We start from the raw sequence: 19,054 nt of genomic DNA, 5'->3' as shown, positions 1-19,054 counted from the left end.
ATCCACTGAGCCACACCAGCCAGCCAGCCAGGGCTGTATTCACCTTTCCACCTAATGCTGCCTTCCATTCCCCCAAAGTCAGCTGCTTTTAAGATATATATATATATATATATATATATATATATATACACACACACACACACATATATATACATATATTATATATGTGTGTGTATATATATTAATATATATATTAATATATATATATGATTTGAGAGAGAGAGGGAGGGAGGGAGGGAAAGAGAAACATCAATCAGCTGCCTCCTGCATGCCTACTGGGGATTGAGCCCGCAAACCCAGGCATGTGTCCCGACCAGGAATTGAACCAGCAACCTCGGTGCATGGGATGACGTCCAACCACCTGAGCCACACGGGCCAGAGCCATCTGTCTTCCTCTTCAGAGCGTCTGCCAGAATGTCTGCTATAGTCTCTGGCGGCTCCTGGGCCGGCGTCACCGCTGAGGCCCCTGCGCCCGAGGCCGGGCGCCCAGCAGCAGCTCCCTTCGCGCCACGGAGCCCCTCGCGCTCCCCGGGGGGTCCGTGTGCCCTGCACCTGCCGCAGCCTGAAGATTAGAGGTCAGGAACAGAGACGCTGGGGGACCCTTGGCGCCGCATGGGGCTAACTCCCTGGAGGGTGATGCGGGTGCAGCCCTCGGGGCTGCCTGGGGCCGGGGTCACGTGGGCCGCGGCGGCTCTGAGAGGGGCCGGGGCCGGCTGGGGCTCCAGTGCCCGCGCGGGGACACGGGCAGTCCTGGGGGCACACTGGGCTCTTCGGAGGCAGCGGCGAGGCCCAGGTTCACGTAGGCCGCGGACAGCTGCACGTAGTGGTCCCCCTGCAGGGCGGCTGCCACCTGCTCCACCTCCCCCACCAGCGCCCCGAAGGTGGGGCGGGCCGCGGGGTCCGCCGCCCAGCAGCGCTGCATCACGGCGTACCTGCGGGCGGGGAGGGCGTCAGGGGCAGGGCAGCCGCCGCCCAGAGACTCGGGGCTGCCCCCTGTCCCCCTGGCAGGCGCACGGGGTGAGGGTGGCGACGGGGCCCAACGCTGAGCTCAGCCCTCCAAGGACACCCTTCTCGCCTGTGTCCTGCCCGCGCCCTGGGCTGTGTGACTGGGTCCAGCTCCTCAGCCTCTCTGTGCCTCTGGGTCCTCCTCTGAGCCCAGAGCTGCCGGGGCGCAAGGAGACAGGATGCCGGGAGGGGCCCGGCTCCAGGCTCCAGGGAGGGAGCCAGGCGGGGACATGGAGACTAGACACCCAGAGACGGGGACGGCCGGCCGACCAGCAGACCCTCCTATGGCCAGAGAAACTGGCCCTTTATCTTGGGCATGTCACACAACACCCTCAGTCATTCTCAGACTCTCTGAGGCGGCTCTATCACCGTCCCAATTCACAGATGAGAAGACTGAGGCCCAGGAGGAGGGACTTGCTCTGGGATGGGGCCACACTGTCCAGACCCCTTTCCTTCTCCCACGGCTGCCGACCACTCAGGCAGAGGCCCCGCCAAGCAAGCACGGTCCCCTCCCCGCTCCCTCCCCCGGCCTCCCCCCTCCCCGGGCACCCCCTCTTCAGGGCAGCAGTGCCCGGTGACGGGTTAATGTCTGGTGCCAAGACCTGGCACGGCGATCTTCTTCTGTAAGACTCTGAAGGCCATCAGCCCAGGCGTCCCCAGGTGGGCTGTGGCCTCGAGGGACTGCGTCGATGCCCACCTCGTGGCCACCCAGCCCTGCTCCCTCCCCCCCTCCCGTACGCCCCGCACGGGAGTGTCCATCTCAGGTCTGACTCAGGGCCTCGCTCCAACCGGATGCACAGGGAGGGGTCGTGGCAGGCGCCCCAGGCGGACGGGCGTGCCGAGGGCCATCCTCCGCGCAGCCGGGACAGGACTGCGGCCAGTGCTGCCTGCCCTCGCCACGAAGGCCTGGGCGCAGCGAGCACCCGTGGCTCACGGAGGTGAACCTCAGCACCAAGCCCGGCCCACAGGCCACAGGCCACAGCCCACAGCCCACAGGCCACAGCCCACAGGCCACAGTCCACAGCCCACAGGCCCACAGGCCACAGCCCACAGCCCACAGACCACAGCCCACAGGCCACAGCCCACAGCCCACAGGCCACAGGCCCACAGCCCACAGCCCACAGGCCACCGGCCACAGCCCACAGGCCACCGGCCACAGCCCACAGCCCACAGCCCACAGCCCACAGGCCACAGGCCACAGACCACAGACCACAGGCCACAGCCCACAGGCCACAGCCCACAGGCCCACAGACCACAGGCCACAGCCCACAGCCCACAGCCCACAGCCCACAGGCCACAGCCCACAGCCCACAGGCCCACAGCCCACAGCCCACAGGCCCACAGCCCACAGGCCACAGCCCACAGCCCACAGGCCACAGCCCACAGCCCACAGGCCCACAGCCCACAGCCCACAGGCCCACAGCCCACAGGCCACAGCCCACAGCCCACAGGCCACAGCCCACAGCCCACAGGCCACAGCCCACAGGCCACAGCCCACAGGCCACAGGCCACAGCCCACAGCCCACAGGCCACAGCCCACAGCCCACAGGCCCACAGCCCACAGCCCACAGGCCCACAGCCCACAGGCCACAGCCCACAGGCCACAGGCCACCGGCCACAGGCCCCAGGCCCACAGGCCACAGGCCACAGCCCACAGCCCACAGGCCACAGCCCACAGCCCACAGGCCCACAGCCCACAGGCCACAGCCCACAGGCCACAGGCCACCGGCCACAGGCCCCAGGCCCACAGGCCACAGGCCACAGCCCACAGCCCACAGGCCACAGCCCACAGGCCACAGGCCACAGGCCACCGGCCACAGGCCCCAGGCCCACAGGCCACAGCCCACAGCCCACAGCCCACAGCCCACAGCCCACAGGCCACAGCCCACAGCCCACAGGCCACAGCCCACAGCCCACAGGCCACAGGCCACAGCCCACAGCCCACAGCCCACAGCCCACAGCCCACAGCCCACAGGCCACAGCCCACAGCCCACCGGCCACAGCCCACAGCCCACAGCCCACAGGCCACAGCCCACAGCCCACAGGCCACAGGCCACAGCCCACAGGCCACAGCCCACAGGCCACAGCCCACAGCCCACAGGCCACAGGCCACAGGCCACCGGCCACAGGCCCCAGGCCCACAGGCCACAGCCCACAGCCCACAGCCCACAGCCCACAGCCCACAGCCCACAGCCCACAGGCCACAGCCCACAGCCCACCGGCCACAGCCCACAGCCCACAGCCCACAGGCCACAGCCCACAGCCCACCGGCCACAGGCCCACAGGCCACAGGCCACAGCCCACAGGCCCACAGCCCACAGGCCCACAGGCCACAGGCCACAGCCCACAGACCACAGGCCCACAGCCCACAGCCCACAGGCCACAGGCCACAGCCCACAGGCCACAGACCCACAGGCCACAGGCCACAGGCCACAGCCCACAGGCCACAGGCCACAGGCCACAGCCCACAGGCCACAGGCCACAGCCCACAGGCCACAGCCCACCGGCCACAGGCCACAGCCCACAGGCCACAGCCCACAGCCCACAGCCCACAGGCCACGGGCCACGGGCCCACAGGCCACAGGTCCAGGACAGCACGGCTGGGCCATGCCCCCTCCGAGAACGAGAAGGAGAACGGGGACCTGACACTCGATCCCGGGAGGAAGCGGGGAGGGAGACAGGAGGGCGGTGTGGGAGCTAATGGAACCTTCCTGGGAGAAGGAGAGGGAGATGGAAAACAGCCCCTTGGCAGGGCTGCGGGGAGAGGATGCTGGGAAACCAAATCACTGGCCGCAACCCAGACACCAAGATGGGAATGCTGTTGCCATGGCAACCGTGATGTTCTCCCAGCACCCAGCCCCGAATGGGGGCAGAGCGGTCTGCAGACGAGGAAACTAAGGCTCAGAGGGCCCCTTTCCCGTCACCGGAGGGGAGCCTGAGGGTGAGGCCAGAACACGGGCTCCCGCCCCCTCCAGGCCTCCGGGCCGGCTCCCGGCCCCCCTCCCCCCCACCCCCCACCCTCTCCACTCCCCCACCCCCCTACCCCCCACCCCCCCACATACTCACAGGGCATCGGGGCAGTACTCAGGCTGCGGCAGGCGACGGCCCTGGGCCAGGAAGTGGGTGAGGTCAAAAGGGTCGATGTGGGGGTACGGCGGGGCACCCCGTGTCAGCAGCTCCCATAGCAGCACGCCAAATGACCACTGTGGGGGGGGAGTGAGGTGATTCAACTCTCAGCCCAGCAGGACCCCAGGCCTCCTACCGCCCAGAGCCCTCCCCCTGGAAACGGGGCTCCGCCCCCAAACAGCCGGCTCCTCAGGACCCCAGAGCACCTTTGCTGTCTCCTCCTCCCCCCGCTACACCAGGCCGGGGAGCTGGGGGCCGGGGAGTCCACAGCCTCCCCCCCCCCCCCCCGGCTCGGTCACCATCGGAGCCGGTGTCCCCCCAGGACACGGAGGCCCCGGGGGCCGGAGCCGGGCCTCACCACGTCCGACTTGCTGGTGAAGCGGTAGGTCTGCAGGCTCTCCAGCGCCATCCACTTGACGGGCAGGCGCGCGTGGCGGTGCTGCTGCACGCTGTAGTACTCCTTGTCCAGCACACCGCGGGCCAGGCCGAAGTCCGCCACCTTCACCGTGAAGGACTCATCCAGCCTGGGGAGGGCGGGCACTCAGGACGGCCCGCCGGGCCGGGCCCTGTCCTCACAGGGCTTCCGGGCCAGAGTCCCCTCTGAGCCTGAACCGGGAGGACGCGACAGCGGAGGCCGCAACGGGCGGACCGGCCCGGGGCGCACAGCAGGGCTGGAACCTTCCGGCACCCGCCCCTCGCCCACTCCATGCCCCTCGCCCACCCCCAGGCCCCACGCCCACCCCCATGCCCCTCGCCCACCCCCAGGCCCCACGCTCACATGCAGTTGCGGGCGGCCAGGTCCCGGTGCACGAACTTCTGCGCGGCCAGGTACTCCATGCCGCGGGCCACCTGCAGGCCGAAGCTGACCAGGTCCTTCACCGTGGGGTTCTGGGGGCACAGGCGGGTCAGGAGGCGGGCAGGGCGCTCCCCCGCGCTGCCCGCCTCCCGGCCGGCGGGCACGGACCCGCTGGGGCGAGCGGATGAACCGGAGCAGGTCGCCGTGGCGCATGTAGGGCAGCAGCACGCGGGGCAGCCCCTCGGGCGGCAGCACGATGCCCACCAGTGCCAGCACATGCGGGTGGTGCAGGCCGCGCATCAGCAGCCCCTCCCGCAGGAACGCCTCCACCTCCTGCGCCTCCGTGATGCCTGCGGGGAGGAGGGTCTCCCCTCAGGGCCGCCCCGCGAGGGGGGACCCCGTGGGGACCGGGACCCGCCTCCGCCCCACTTACGGCTCAATGACTTGATGGCACAGTGGGTGTGATTCTGGGCCTCGTCGATGTACTCTCCGTGGTAGACAACCCCGAAGTGGCCTGGCGAGGGGAGGTGGTGAGCGGGGCCCCAGCACCCAGCACCCACACCACAGCCTCTCCTGGCAGCCGGGCCCCAGGGCACCGACTGGCATGAAACACAAGTGTGGCTCAGTGGATAGAGCATCAGCCTGCGGACTGAAGGATCCCAGGTTCGATTCCGGTCAGGGGCAAAATTTTGGTTGCAGGCACATCCCCAGTGGAGAGGTGTGCAGGAGGCAGCTGATCGATGTTTCTCCCTCTGTCCCTCTCCCTGCCTCTCTGTAAAAAATCATTAAATATTAAAAAAAAAAAAAAAAAAAAAAAAAAAGCAGTGGCAGCTGCACCCTGGCCCACAGGATCCACACCGGAACCACTGACAAGCCGGTTCCCACACAGAGGCGCAGCCGGAGGCTCAGAGCTCCTCGGTGTGCCCAGGGGCACCCAGGAAGGTGAGGAGCTGCCAGCCCTGCCAGCGGTCCCAGCCCGTGTCCCGTCTCAGCCCCAGCCTGGCCCCGCACCTTTGCCGATGACCCGGTCACTGTGGGTGACCACGCGCTCGTGGGGGATCAGCACGTCCTTGACCTCGGCCAGGAGCAGTGGGTCCAGGTCCCCGAGCTGGATGGACTTGGTCCGAAGCAGCGGGACACGGGACCCGTCCCCGCTGTCCGAGAAGGACGCTGCGAGGCCCCCACAGGCGGCCTCCAGGCCGTCCCCGGTGGGGGTCGCTGGGAGGAGGGGGAGGGGGGTGAGGGGCGGCAGGGGCGGCAGGGCGGGGGCTGGCCCGGGCTGCGGGGGGTGGGGGGAGGGGGGGAGGCTGGCTCACCAGGGCCGTGTCTGTAGTCGGAGCCCGCCCGGAGCTGAGGCAGAGGCAGGCCTCTGGTGGTCGGGTCCGCAGAAGCCAGGCTGTCCAGGTTCGCAGAGAAGGCTGCGGAAGAAGGGCCTGGTAGGCAGCCTCGCCGGCCCCTGGAGGCCGACCCCTGCCCAGGAGGTGCGGGCAGCCCCCGCAGGGGGACGGGGGACAGGGGACAGGGACGGGGGATGCCCTGAGTCGGCCGGAGGGGCGCTCACCCAGCTGCTTCCGCCTCCGGTAGTTGAAGGCCAGCGCCGTGGCCAGCAGAGCCACGAGCAGCACCAGGGCCAGCAGGACACCCAGGAGCGTCCTCTGCAGGGGGCCCCCCGGGCCTGGCCGCACCACTCTGCCCAGGACGTGGCAGTCGCCGTCCACGCAGACCTGGGGGAGGCGGCAGCTCAGGCCCAGCCGCGGGCCCAGCCGGCCGCCGCGAAGGCCCGCGAGCTGCCTACCTGCAGGAGGGCGCCGTCCCCGCCCAGCGGCAGCGCGGGGGGCAGCGGGCAGATGACCACGTCGCCCCGCAGCTCGTGCTGGCAGCTCTCCCCGCCCAGGGTGACGCCCACGTCCACGCAGTCGGCCACAGCTCCGAGGCCGATGTACTGCGGAGACAGCGTGAGGCCGGCCGGTGCCGACTGGGGGGGGGCGGGGGGCCAGGCCCCGCCCTCCGCCAGACCCACCTCCGGCCCCGCACTCACCTCGAACTTAACGGCACGCTCCTCCGGCTTCAGGGGGGCCAGGTCGGTGCTGGGGGGGTGGGGCGGGGGCAGGAAGCGGAAGCCAGGCAGCGTGAAGCCAGCCGCTCCGTCCGCCCGGGCACTCAGGTTCCCCGTCACCCACCCCTGGGGGCCTCGGACCACGTACTCGGGCAGGCGGCACCTCTGCGTCTCTGGGAGCTGCCCCGCGCACTGCGGGCCCAGCGAGAGGGTTAGGCAGGCCCCGCCCGGGGCCACCCGGTCTCCACAGCCCAGCGGGGGGGGGGGGGGGGGGGGGGGGGCTGGGCTCAGGGGACCGGCTGGCCTTCCTCCCTCCTGGCCAGTGCCCGCCTGGCAGCTGCCCGCCCCGCTCACCGGGCGCTCCACGGCCTTCAGCCCGTCGTGGAAGGACAGCGCCAGGCGCCACACCGAGGTCAGGTGCTGGCCGCGGATGGTGACGTGGGAGCCGCTGCGGGGAGAGAGGGGAAGAGCAGGCCAGCGGGCTGAGGGTGCCGAGGGGGGCTCCCCCGTCCCTGGGAGGCCGGGGGGAAGGAGGGGCGCTCACCTGTAGCCGCAGTTGGGGCTGATGCCCAGCACGACAGGGTCCTCCCGGTAGTGGAAGGCCCAGGAGCCGGGCACTGGGGCGCCCCCCAGCTGCAGGCGAATGGGGACGCTGGCCAGGGCGGTGCCGGGCAGCGTGGTGCACACCAGCTGCCCCTCGCTGACCCTGCAGGAAGGGGGCTGTGTCAGGGCCACCCCCAGGGGTGCAGGCCCACCTCCTCGGGGGCCTGCCTCCCAGCCCCTGCTGGTCATCCTCCCCGCCCGCCCACATCCACCGTTTGTCCAAAGACGGGGCGGTCCCAGGAAGACCCCAAGGAGACAGGGAAGGGCAGGGAGGGAGGGCACAGGTGATGGTCTCTCTTGCCATCCCCAAACTACCCTCCCCCTGGGCCTGGCCGAGCGGCCAAGCCGCTCTCCCTCCGCCCGGACAGGGACCCAGGGCCCAGCGGCCAGGGCTCCCTGGGTAAGGCTCCCCGGCCGCCTGCTCTCACCCGTCCAGCAGGCACTGGCTGCCATTGACCAGCACGGCCCGGCTGGTGCCTATGTCCAGGCCATGGCCCTTAAGGGTAAGGCGGGTGCCCCCGGCCTGCGGGCCAAAGAGGGGGTGAACCTCCTTCAGCACCGGCTCCTACGAGAGGGACCAGGGGGGACGGGGGCGGCTTAGCTCGGGGTCAGAGACCCTCCCCTCGAAGCCCTTCCCTGCCCAGCGGCCATGGGCACAGCCAGGACCGCGGCCTCACCATGAAAGAGAAGCCGGGCAGCTCGGAGGCGCCATCCACCTGGAAGTGCTCGCCCCGTGGCATGTTGGTCACGGCGAGACTCACGTTGGCAGGCCCCGCTGCCTGCGTGCCCGAGGGCTGCAGCTCACACGCAAACTCCTCTATGAAGCCGTTCCAGGACATGGGGCTGGAGCCGGGACCCAAGGTCAGCCAGAGGTCACAGGCCCGGCTGCATGCCCACCGCCGCGCAGGGCAGGCGGGACCTGGCGGGGCGGGGGCTAGCCTTGCCGGCTCCCGGGCACACGCAGGCTCCAGGTGGGACAGAGCAGCCAGGGCCCCGCAGCTCCCCCTGCCCCCCGAAAAGGCCCGGGCTCAGGGGAGGGGCCCTGGGTTGCCGCCCGAGCAGAGGACAGCGGGGACTGTGGTACCTGGGGTCTGAGCTGTCCCTGGGCAGCAGGCGGCAGGGACTCTGGCCCACAGTGACCTGGTGGGTGCCGTCGGGCACCACGCCGTCAGGGTGCAGGTAGAAGTTGGAGCCGCACAGGGTCAGCCTGGTGCTGCCCCGCAGGGGTCCGCTGTGAGGATGGAACTGGAGAGGGAGCAGAGAGCCTATGTGGGCCAGGCCCCAGCCCTGCTGCTTCCCCCCACTTCCCTGCCGCACCCCTGGCCCGCCCCGCTCCCCTCATTCTCCGTCATTGCGAGGCCTCGACCCTTTTCTGCCTCCAAATCCGCATGTGCCACCTTCTCCGCCCAGAATGCCTGCCTGAGGACATCCCGGGCCGAGGAGGTCACGGTCAGGACCGGCCGCTCCCGCCCCAGCCCAGCTTGCCTCACCCTGACCTGCGCCCGGCGGGCAGGCCGTACCTCGATAAGCTCAGGGGGGCAGCGGTCCTGCTGCCAGGAGCCCGGACACTCCTCCTGCCGGCCGCATGTGCTCCCACACCAGCCGCAGCCCATGAAGCGCTGTGCCCGCAGGCAGCGCCCGCAGGTGAGAAAGTGGCGGCAGCCGGGGCCGCCGATGGGCACCTGGAAGACCTTGGGGTGGCAGAGCGGTGGCTGGGGTGACGGGAGGAGTGGAGAGGCCTGGGCCCCAGAGAGCACCTGGTCCCCTTGGGGACAGCGCGGGGAGACCTGGGCATCAGTGCCCCTCTCACCCCGGGCCCTGCCCTCCCCTCCCCTCCCCTGCCCCTGCCCGCCGTACCTTGTCCCCAGAGGCAAAGAGCAGGTGGTTCCCAAGGCGGCGGACATCCCGGTGCACGGGCTGCTGACTGCGGCTCAGTGAGAAGTTGGAGACGTACAGCAGATAGCCGAGGGACCTGGCCAGCTCCACCTGCGCGGGACAGTGGTGAGCAGGTGGGGGGGAGGGCCGGGACAGTGGTGAGCGGGTGGGGGGGAGGGCCGGGACAGCGGTGAGCAGGTGAGGGGGAGGGCCGGGACAGCGGTGAGTGGGTGGGGGGAGGGCGGGACAGAGGTGAGTGGGTGGGGGGAGGGCCGGGACAGCGGTGAGCGGGTGGGGGGGAGGGCTGGGACAGTGGTGAGCGGGTGGGGTGGGGGAGGACCTGGGCACAGGGGGTAGGGGTGGAGGTGGGAGGGCCGGGACAGCGGTGAGCGGGTGGGGGGGGGACGGGGGGCTGGGACAGCGGTGAGCGGGTGGGGGGAGGGCCGGGACAGCGGTGAGCGGGTGGGGGGGACGGGGGGCTGGGACAGCGGTGAGCAGGTGGGGGGAGGGCCGGGACAGCGGTGAGCGGGTGGGGGGGGGCCGGGACAGCAGTGAGCGGGTGGGGGGAGGGCCGGGACAGCGGTGAGCGGGTGGGGGGGGGCCGGGACAGCGGTGAGCAGGTGGGGGGAGGGCCGGGACAGCGGTGAGCAGGTGGGGGGAGGGCCGGGACAGTGGTGAGCGGGTGGGGGGGGGACGGGGGGCTGGGACAGTGGTGAGTGGGTGGGGGGGGGCCGGGACAGCGGTGAGTGGGGGTGGGGGGGGAGGCCGGGACAGCGGTGAGTAGGTGGTGGGGGGGGAGGCCGGGACAGCGGTGAGTGGGTGGTGGGGAGGGCCGGGACAGCGGTGAGTGGGTGGGGGTGGGAGGGCCGGGACAGCGGTGAGCGGGCGGGGGGGGCGGGGCACAGGCGGTGGGGACGGGCCCACCTGCAGGATGCGCCCGTCGCCCGTGCCCATGTGGGCCACCGTGGCGTTGTCCAGGCTTGTCACGTGCAGCGCCGTGATCTGCGTGGGCCCCAAGAGCCCGTTGAACAGGTCCACGCGGGACAGGCTGCCGCTGGCCAGCAGGGGGAAGCGGTAGCAGCTGCCGTTGGAGTTGGGCACCGTGGGGTCCGGCTGGAGGACAGAGGAGGCGTCAGGGCTCATCCCCCACAGAGCCTGTCCGGGGCCACAGCAGCCCGAACTCCCGCCCTCGCCTGGCTGCCGGCGAAGACCAGGCCTGCCACTTACCCGCCCTCCCCTCCTCTCCCCAGGGGCGGCCCTCAGAGGCAGCCGGGCCAGCTCCCCCAGGCCTGGCCCTACCCCGCCATGTCCATCCTGACCATCAGTACTGAGGCTTGCAGACCCAACCCCGTCCTCTCCTCGGACCACTCCCCACCCTTCCAGACAGGGAAACAAGAGGCACTTGAGGTGGGCAGCCTGAGCTCTTGAACAGAGTCCTCTCCTGCCCCCTGCTGGTTCAGCCTTGCACTTCAGCAAGCCCTGCCCTTCAGGGGTTTCTCCGCCAGCTGGGGGCGCTGAGCTCCCGGGTAACTTGTGGGCACGGGTGGCCACATGGTTCTTCTCTGGAGACTGCAGAGGGCTCCCCGCCCCTCCTTCAGACAAGCCAGGGTCGGGAGGCCTGGGTGCGAGCTGGGCCCCAGGGGCCGCGGGTACTAACATCTCCCTGCTCTCACCGGAGGGTGTTTGGGGCCGCACTCAGGTCGGGTCACAGAGGACAGAGGCTCCTGGGGCACCAGGAAGCCAGGGCGTGAACGCAAGGAGTTTGCTGAGTGCAAAGTGCAGGCAGACCTCAGGAACCCTAGGTGCCTGGGACCTGGCTAGCTTTGGGGGCACCCAGGCAGGAGCCCCTGAAGTCCCCGTCAGACCAAGGATGTGGGACCCAGTCAGCAGGCCTCAGTGCTGATCTGGGGGCAAGAGCAGGTGCAGAGCTGCCCGGCAGCCCCGAGCCGCTGGGCCTGTGGCCGGGGGTGCGGACGGGCCTCTGTCCTCACTGAGGAAGGAAGCGGGAGGCCGGTCCCCCCGGAAGTCAGTTAGGTGTTCCCGGCATGACTCAGGGCAGGTGGGGCCTGGGCGGGAAGAGGCCCCGCCCCAGTCGGCCGCACCCCTGCCTGCTCCGGCCCAGGCTGGTCTAGTGGCCGGTGGCTCCTGGGCCCGGGAGGGCAGCTCGCAGCGCGCTTCCTGAGGCTAGCCGCGGGAGCAGGGGAGGGTGCCCTGGAGGGTGCCTCCCAGTCATGGACAAACATGGCACAAGCTGCTCACACACCTCCCGGGCCGCCAGCCTGTGGGCAGGGCTGTAGATTAGGCTCCCTAGAGCCGGCACTGCCAGGCCTGGCTGGGTGTCTTCTGGCCCCTGGCGGCTAGCCCAGCCGGGGAGAGGAAGAGGGCCGGCCGGGCGGCCAGGCCCAGACGGGGAGCCCCAGCCCTGGGGCCTCCTCAGCCTCGATGAACTCAGCTGAGGGCGGGGGGCTGAAGACCCCCACCTGACGTGCAGCTTCTCCCGCCTCTGGGCCATAACAGGAGCCGAACAGGGGGCGGCGGGGATGTCGGCCAGGGCCAGGGCACCGGGCAGCCAACGGCCCCTGTGGGTCACCTGCTGAGGACTCTCTCCAGCACCGTTCACCCCGTGTCCCTGGTCTGATCTCCTAGAACCGAGGGTGAGCTGTTTCCATGGCTCCCAGGAATCCTCTGGGCTCTGAGCTCAGCATCTGGAGGAGTGTCCTGTTTGTCTCTCTCCAGCTCCCGGCACCAAGGCTGGGGAGGGTCTGCTGGACGGAGCCCAGAACCCAGCCTGGGCCGGAACCTCCTGCCTGGGCTGAGAAGGGGCACTTGCTCTGCCAGGGCCCCAACTAGAGTGGGAAAGCGTCTGAGAATCCTGCGTAACCCACTTCCACCCGCCCCGCCTGTCTGTGCTCATCCCCAGATGTTTATAATTGCACAAGAGAGGGTGAGCCTCCTGGAAGCTACTAGAGCCAAGCCATCTCCCCCCACCGCATCCCCTCCCCCCACTCCATCTCCCCCCCATCCCAGCCTGCGGGGCTCCCGCATCACCCCACCCACGGAGAACAATCAATCCAGAGGAGCTGCCCTGCAGACTCCCTGATAAACCCCCCAACTTCCCAGCCAGGGGGGAGCACCCGGCGGCTCCTGCCCCTCCCTCCTCGGGAAGCCGAACAAACAAGTGCTCCCGGAGGGGAAGGGAAACTAGGGGGAGGGGGAGCCCCTGGAGAGGAAGGGAAACTAGGGGGAGCGGGAGCCCCTGCGTCTGTGTCAGCGGCCCGGGCTGTGTCCCCGCGGGCGGCGGGCAGAGGGACAGGAGGCCATCCCTCTGCCCCAGTCTGGCAGTGAGCCTGGCGGAGACGCTAGGATGCAATCAGCTCTCACATGACAGGGACTGCCTGAGACAGGAGGCACGGGGTGAGAGGGCAGAGCGGAGCGGGGTGGGACGGAGGCCGCCGGCACCGAGGCGCCCGGTGCGGCCCCAGCGTGGCGGGCCCTTCGCCGCCGGCACGGAGGGGCGGGGGAAGCAGCCGGATTCACCCGCTCCCCCGGGAGGGCCCCTCTGCTCACCGGGTTGGGGCACAGGATGGGCGGCTGGAAGAAGTCGAGGCCGCGCCGCAGGCCCTGGGGGCCGCGCGCCCCGCAGCAGCGCTCCACGCCGCGCTCGATGAGCGCGTCCAGCAGCGGGAGCGGGAAGGCGCACACCACCGAGCCGGGCCCCGCGCGCCCGCCGCCGCCGCCGGCCCCGAAGGCGCCGAACAGCACGGCCTGGCCCTCGGCGACGTTCAGCTCGCGGGCCAGGCGGCCGCCCACGGGCGCCGTGTGCGCGGCGCGCAGCACCGGGTAGGGCTGCCCGCCCGCGGCCGCCCCGCGGCGCCGGCGCTTGGGCTCGAAGCTGCAGTCCAGCACCAGCTCGCGGTAGGTGCCCACGTCCGTCTGCAGGGCGCTGAGCCGGGCCAGGCGCGTGTGCAGGGCGCCGGGCGCGGCGGACAGGCTGGCCGGCTGCACCGCCAGGAAGTACACGAAGTCGCCGGCGCGGAAGCTGTGCACGTAGTGGATGCGGTAGGAGGCCAGGTGCGCGGGTAGCACCGACAGGGACTCGAAGCCGGGCGCGAAGCCCGAGGCGTCGGCCCGGAAGCGGCGGATGGACACGGAGCGGGGGCTGAAGCTCGCGGCCACCTGCGGGTCCAGCGAGGACGCGGCGTAGAGGAAGGAGGCGCGGCCCTGCTCCACCACGGTGGCCACGGTGCCCAGCGGGCTGGCCACGCAGTCCGGGCAGGCCTCGGGCCGGTTGCGGGCGGCGGCGAAGAGGCAGGCGGGCGGCGCCAGGCGCGGGGCGGGCTCCCCGGGCTCCCCGGGCTCCAGCTCGAGCTGGAAGCAGCGGCCGTGCAGGCTGGAGCCGCAGCTGATGAGCGCGGGCAGCGTGGGGTCCAGCACCAGCAGCTTGGCGTCCGTGTCCCCCGGGGGGCCGTGCGGGCCGGGGCCGCAGGCCGCGCAGGTCTGGCAGCCGGGGTGGCCGGCGGGGCCGGTGGCCAGGCTCGCCAGCGGCCGCAGGTCCGGGCCCAGCATATGCAGGCGGTTGCGCGTGGCCACGAACACGGCGCTGCCGCCCTCGCCGCCCTCGTAGGCGGCCAGCGCCTGCACCGGGCCGCCGGCCGCGAAGCGGGGCACCGCGTACTCCACGTCGAAGTCGCGGGAGGCGGAGTAGGGGATAAGCGGGCAGCGCCAGGGGCCCGGGGCTGCGGGCACCGCGGGCACAGGCGGCGGCGGCAGCAGCAGCAGCAGCAGCAGGAAGGCGGAGGGCGGCGGGCGGAGCTCCATCGGGGCCGCCGGGGGTTCCCGGGGCCCGGCGGGTGCAGGCTGGTGGCTGGGACCGGCGTCCGGCGCAGGTCCGGGAGCCGCGGGCACCAGCTCCCCGCGCCACGCTCCGGCGACACTTCCCCGCGGCCCGGCCGGGACTCAGGCACCTGGCGCCGCCGACACGCCCTCCGCCGGCGGGAGGCCCTCACCTGCCGCCGCCGCTCCCTGCCCGCCGGACCTCAGGGCGGGGCGGGGCGGGGCCTGGGGAGCGGGCGGCCCCGCCTCCTCCGGACCCGGGACGTCCGGCTCCGCTCCGGGCGCCCTCCCCAGCCGCCTGGGTGTGCTGGGGTGGCCGGGGCTGGGCGCAGGGGGCGGGCCGGGGCTGGGCGAGGGGGGTGGCCGGGGGCTGGGCGCGGGGGGAGGGCCGGGGGCTGGGCGCAGGGGGGTGGCCGGGGGCTGGGCGCGGGGGGAGGGCCGGGGCTGGGCGCAGGGGGAGGGCCGGGGCTGGGCGCGGGGGGCGGGCCGGGGGCTGGGCGCGGGGGGAGGGCCGGGGGCTGGGCGCGGGGGGAGGGCCGGGGCTGGGCGAAGGGGTGGCCGGGGGCTGGGCGCAGGGGGAGGGCCGGGGGCTGGGCGCGGGGGGAGGGCCGGGGGCTGGGCGCGGGGGAGGGCCGGGGGCTGGGCGCGGGGGGGGGCCGGGGGCTGGGCGCGGGGGAGGGCCGGGGGCAGATGCGCGGTGGTGGCCCGGGGCAGAGGCCCAGGTCCCGGCCGCAGTGAGGAGGGGCGGTGAGGTTTCCGGGGTCCCTGACTCATTTCTTCTCTTGGTTCCATTGTCCCAGCAACCTTCCCTCCCCTCCCTCCCGCCCAGGAGAGAGGTGAGGGCCCCCGGAGAGACCCATCCTCTGTGGGCAGGGTCCATCCCATGTCTTGCCCTGGGCTGTCAGCCATGAGATGGGGTCAGAGGGGGGTGGGCTGCCCGCTGCCGGCCTGTGGACAGAGGGAGAGGGAGGGGTTGCACGCCGAGGCCAGGCTGGCTGGCTGGCTGGACAGCAGAGAGGAGGGCCTGATGTGGAGGCCCAAGCCTGTCCTGGTCCCTTAGGGGTGCCTCAGGGTGCGGACGCTGTCAGGTGGAGCAGGAAGCAATGCCCGCCTTCCCCTGCAGCTTCGGCGGCTCCTCTAACCTGCTGGGTCTCAAGGCTCTCCCTCAAAAAGGAGGTGCAGCCCAGCCGGTGTGCTCAGTGACCTGAGGAACCAGGAGGTCACGGTTCAATTCCTGGTCTGGGCACATGCCTGGGTTGTAGGTTGGACCCCCAGCAGGGGGCATGCAAGAGGCGCTAATCAATATCCTCTCTCATCGTTGGTGTTTCTATCCCTCCCTCCCTCTCTGAAATAAATGAAATTTTATTTATATATTTTATTTACATATTAACTTTATTTATATAATGAGGATGTAGTCTCACTAGGTGGTAGCCCAGAGCTCTCCTCCCAGACTGGATGGAAAGGGGCGTGGGGAAGAGGGAGAGGAGGCAGCTCCTGCTCTCTCACCAGGACCTGGGCCCCTCCCCCCTCCCCTCACCGGCCTGACAAGCCTAGGGACAGCCAGCAGGGTGGGCCCTACAAGCTCAGAGCCTGAAATAACCACAGTAGGGTCTGAACACGGAATTCCCAACTAGAGTGGGTCATGGTGAATCACAGCCCAGCCTGCAGCTGTCTTCCCGGGGGTGGTCCTGTCTGCTGTCTCTGAGCCTCAGCCCCTCAGGCCACCCCCACAGCCCCGCATCGTTCACTGGTCCCCCAGGCACCGGCTCTGTGTGCTGTGCACGTTAATCATTAACTGCCCACACGGAAGGAGTTTGGGGGGGGGGGGGTGTGCTCACTCAGTTGGTTAGAGCGTCGCCCTGTTTCGGGTTCAATTCTGGATCAAGGTACATACCTAGGTTGTGGGTTTGGTCAACAACTGATTGATGTTTCTCTCTTTCCCTTCCTCTCTCTCTAAAAAAAAAATTAGTAAGAACATATTCGTGGGTGAGGACGCTAAAAAGAAGAAAAAAGGTTTGTGTCTCTGCTTTCTCCCTCCCCCTTAGCCTGGCACCGATGGGCTTCCTGTCACCTTCCCTCCAGCCTCTCACTGGTCCTGGGGGACAGGGGGCCAGTGCTGACCCTGACCGCTCAGGGGAGGCCTGGGTGGCGGCCTTCCAAACCCAGAGACCGAAAGGAACCACGAAGGGTGGTTTGAAAATTCCCTAACGGTGAGTCAGGGTGGGAAGCCCTGTCCGAGGCCCGTATCGTTGACAAAGGTGAATCTTTACCTGAACTGAGTCCGTTTTCTTTTTGCGCCTAAGAGATCGGTGGAAGATCTGAGTAATCCTTTTCCCCGGACCCCTCAGGGCACAGAGAGGGAGAGCAGAGACTACCGAAACCCCCATTGTTATCTGTCCACCCATCTGTGTGAGCTATACCTGGTCATTAACTATCCAAACCCGCCAACCACCCAGGTTCGATTCCAGTCAAAGGCACTTGCCCTGGTTGTGAGCTGGATCCCCAGTAGGGGGCGTGCAGGAGGCAGACAATCACCGATTCATCATTGATGTTTCTCTCTCTTTCTACCTCCCCTTCCTCTCCGAAATCAATAAAAATATATTTAAAATGAAGTGCAAAACAGCCATTTTCTCAATCCACTGAGATTTCCCCCGCCTCAATCTATTGAAATTTTGCTTCCCAGGAATTGCTGTGTTTGGCTCAAATAAACTCAAAATTTCTTACAGGTTTGGTCATTTCTTGCATTTACATTCTAAATGTATAAAATAAGCCAGAAAACTGCAATTTACTGGAGCATTTTCTCAAGCCATGGAGATTTTACTTCCTGGCAATAGCTATCAATTGGGCTCAAATAAACTCATAAAAATTCTACAGGTTTGAACATTTCTCCCATTGACACCGGTCCCCCCAACACCAAAGAGGGGCCCTGGGGACCCCCTCCACCTGCAGCCCCTCAGCCACAGGGGCCTGGACCCTGGAGGGCCTTGTCTGGGGACCTGTGAGCTTGGCTCTGTCTCCCCGATGCGGGAGACCACACCTGGGTGCAGCAGCTCGGTGTTGGGTTCCAGCTAGGAGGGAATTCAGAGCCAAGGCCCAAACCCTGAGAGATGGTTTGTTTGGAAAGTCACAGAGGAGGAAAAGTAATTCCCAGAAGAAACGGGCTTCCCGACAGGAGTTGTCAAGGAAGGGCCCTAGGAGCTGGGGAGTGAGGAGCTAATGGCCAGGAGCCTGGGGCGGGGAGGGAGGACGAGGGGGGAGGGGAAGGCCTGGGGGTTCTAAGGGAGGAGGTGCTGCAGGCTCCTCAGCAGAGCTCAGCAGACTGCCCGGCAGGCAGCTTTCCCGGCAGCTCTCCCGGCAGGGCCATTAATCAGGCTGCCGGGCCTGAATCACAGTCAGCTGCTGCTGCTGTTTATCGGGGCCTGGAGCGGAAAAACAATTGGGCCTGGACATTCTGTCTCCGGAGAGAAAAGGTCAGGGGGTCCACACCAGCGATGTGGGGGAGGGAAAGGCCCCTGGGGGAGAGGGCCCCCCACAACTGTCCTTTGCACTGGGCTTTCCATCCTGGTGACCAGCACCTGGCCCGTGGTCCTCGCTCCGCCTACAGCACCAGGGCTTTGAAGAGTGAGGGGAGTGGGAGAGAGGAGCCCTCAGCCCACAGGACTCTACCAGGCCGGCCCTCCCCTCGGAGCTGTAACCTCCACTCCCCGCCCAGCCCCTACCCCTGGCTCCTCCCTCCAGGGACGCCCTCCCCGTTCTCCTCTGCAGCCTGGGGGCACCTCCTCCAGGGAGCCTTCCTGGTCCAGGCAGTGCCAGTCCCATTTTGGGGTCTCACAGTCAGTATGCTACATCCACCCCAGCGCAGTTCATTCTGGATAACGGGCCCCCTCCCCCATTCCTAGTGCTGGACTCGGCTTCCACGCTGAGCGCGCCCAGCACGTGGTGCGGAGGGCAGAAGGAGCACCTGTGTGGCCACACCCAGTGCCGGGGAGCCCAGTGCCCGGGGCGAGGTAAAGGCACTCCCTTCTCTAACCAGAACCGGCCGGAAATGAGTACACACGCCCGGAAAGTCACGGCTGGGCTCCCCCGTTCGCAGTCACCCTGTGTAAAGGTAGGCAGGCTGGGCAAACCCGGAGTGAAATGTTCTCCGTCCGCAGCAGAGACGTGGGAGGGAAGGGGAGAGGGAGAAACATTGATGGAGACACACAGAGCCTCCTGCACAGGACCCTGGCCCGCCCTTGGCCTAGAAGCCAACCTGCGACCCTTTTGTGTGCAGGCTGAGCTCTCACCACTGAGTCATGCCAGCCAGGGCGAGACACGAGTTCCTGGGACCTGTGTCCCGCCTCCAGACACTCAACACTGAGTCACCCAGTCCCCTTCGGGTGGAGCAGCGTGACAGCTGGTTCTCTGCTGCCACCGTGTGGCCGTGCTGCTGGTTGCCCGGGCCGGCTGCTCGCCTACAGCTGGGTCACGGGGCGCAGGTGTCCGCAGGAGCACCCTCCCCTCCCCAAGCCCTTGGGGGAGCAAGCTCAGGGCCCTGCAGGGCCCAAGTCCCCCCAGACCTCACCCAGCCTGGCCTCTGCCTGGCCACGGCCTGTCCAAGTGCATGCAGCGGCCACCTCGAAAGAGCGCTGGCCATGCTGCCCCCTCTGGGCTCGCCCTTCCTCCAGCCAGAGAGCACCTGAGGGGCAGCTGGGTGCCTAACCACGCAGAACCCGCCACCTCGGCAGCAGCACCCTCATTGGCTCCCGCCGCCCGGCTTT

General features: G+C 69.0%; 1 protein-coding gene across 5 annotated transcripts; it reads right to left on the bottom strand.

Annotated features, from left to right (window-relative positions):
- Nucleotides 1–293: 293 nt before the first annotated feature.
- Nucleotides 294–14,493, bottom strand: MST1R (macrophage stimulating 1 receptor). Of its 5 annotated transcripts, XM_036432246.2 has the most exons (20): nucleotides 13,029–14,491; nucleotides 10,386–10,574; nucleotides 9,444–9,572; nucleotides 9,107–9,277; nucleotides 8,671–8,831; nucleotides 8,264–8,429; nucleotides 8,015–8,151; nucleotides 7,528–7,689; nucleotides 7,338–7,431; nucleotides 6,966–7,175; nucleotides 6,723–6,869; nucleotides 6,489–6,651; nucleotides 6,244–6,345; nucleotides 5,939–6,145; nucleotides 5,361–5,441; nucleotides 5,096–5,277; nucleotides 4,910–5,019; nucleotides 4,490–4,655; nucleotides 4,072–4,208; nucleotides 295–932 (listed from the first exon to the last, which is right to left on the bottom strand). In XM_036432246.2, the coding sequence occupies exons 1-20, from the start codon at nucleotides 14,277–14,279 to the stop codon at nucleotides 674–676; spliced, it is 4,224 nt and encodes a 1,407-aa protein (XP_036288139.1). In that variant the 5' UTR covers nucleotides 14,280–14,491; the 3' UTR covers nucleotides 295–673. The 5 variants fall into 5 exon arrangements, with proteins under 5 accessions (XP_045435532.1, XP_045435531.1, XP_045435533.1 ...); XM_045579576.1 differs by having other exon boundaries at nucleotides 294–932; nucleotides 6,966–7,431; nucleotides 8,015–8,109; nucleotides 13,029–14,493; XM_045579575.1 differs by having other exon boundaries at nucleotides 294–932; nucleotides 6,966–7,431; nucleotides 13,029–14,492.
- Between the last annotated feature and the right edge of the window lie 4,561 nt (nucleotides 14,494–19,054).

The sequence above is a fragment of the Pipistrellus kuhlii genome, unplaced genomic scaffold (assembly GCF_014108245.1).
Source record: "Pipistrellus kuhlii isolate mPipKuh1 unplaced genomic scaffold, mPipKuh1.p scaffold_m20_p_11, whole genome shotgun sequence".
Taxonomy (NCBI): Eukaryota; Metazoa; Chordata; class Mammalia; order Chiroptera; family Vespertilionidae; genus Pipistrellus; species Pipistrellus kuhlii.
Note: the sequence above shows the minus strand (reverse complement) of the source record. Positions and strands in the feature narration are given on the sequence as shown.

Excerpts from the sequence above, each read along its gene's own strand:
- MST1R (XM_045579575.1), bottom strand. The coding sequence starts at position 14,279 with ATGGAGCTCCGCCCGCCGCCCTCCGCCTTCCTGCTGCTGCTGCTGCTG. Across the intron at positions 10,575-13,028 it reads CCATCCTGTGCCCCAACCCG|CCGGACCCCACGGTGCCCAA; the intron begins GTGAGCAGAGGG and ends TCTGTCCTCCAG. Across the intron at positions 4,656-4,909 it reads CTGGCCGCCCGCAACTGCAT|GCTGGATGAGTCCTTCACGG; the intron begins GTGAGCGTGGGG and ends CGCCCTCCCCAG.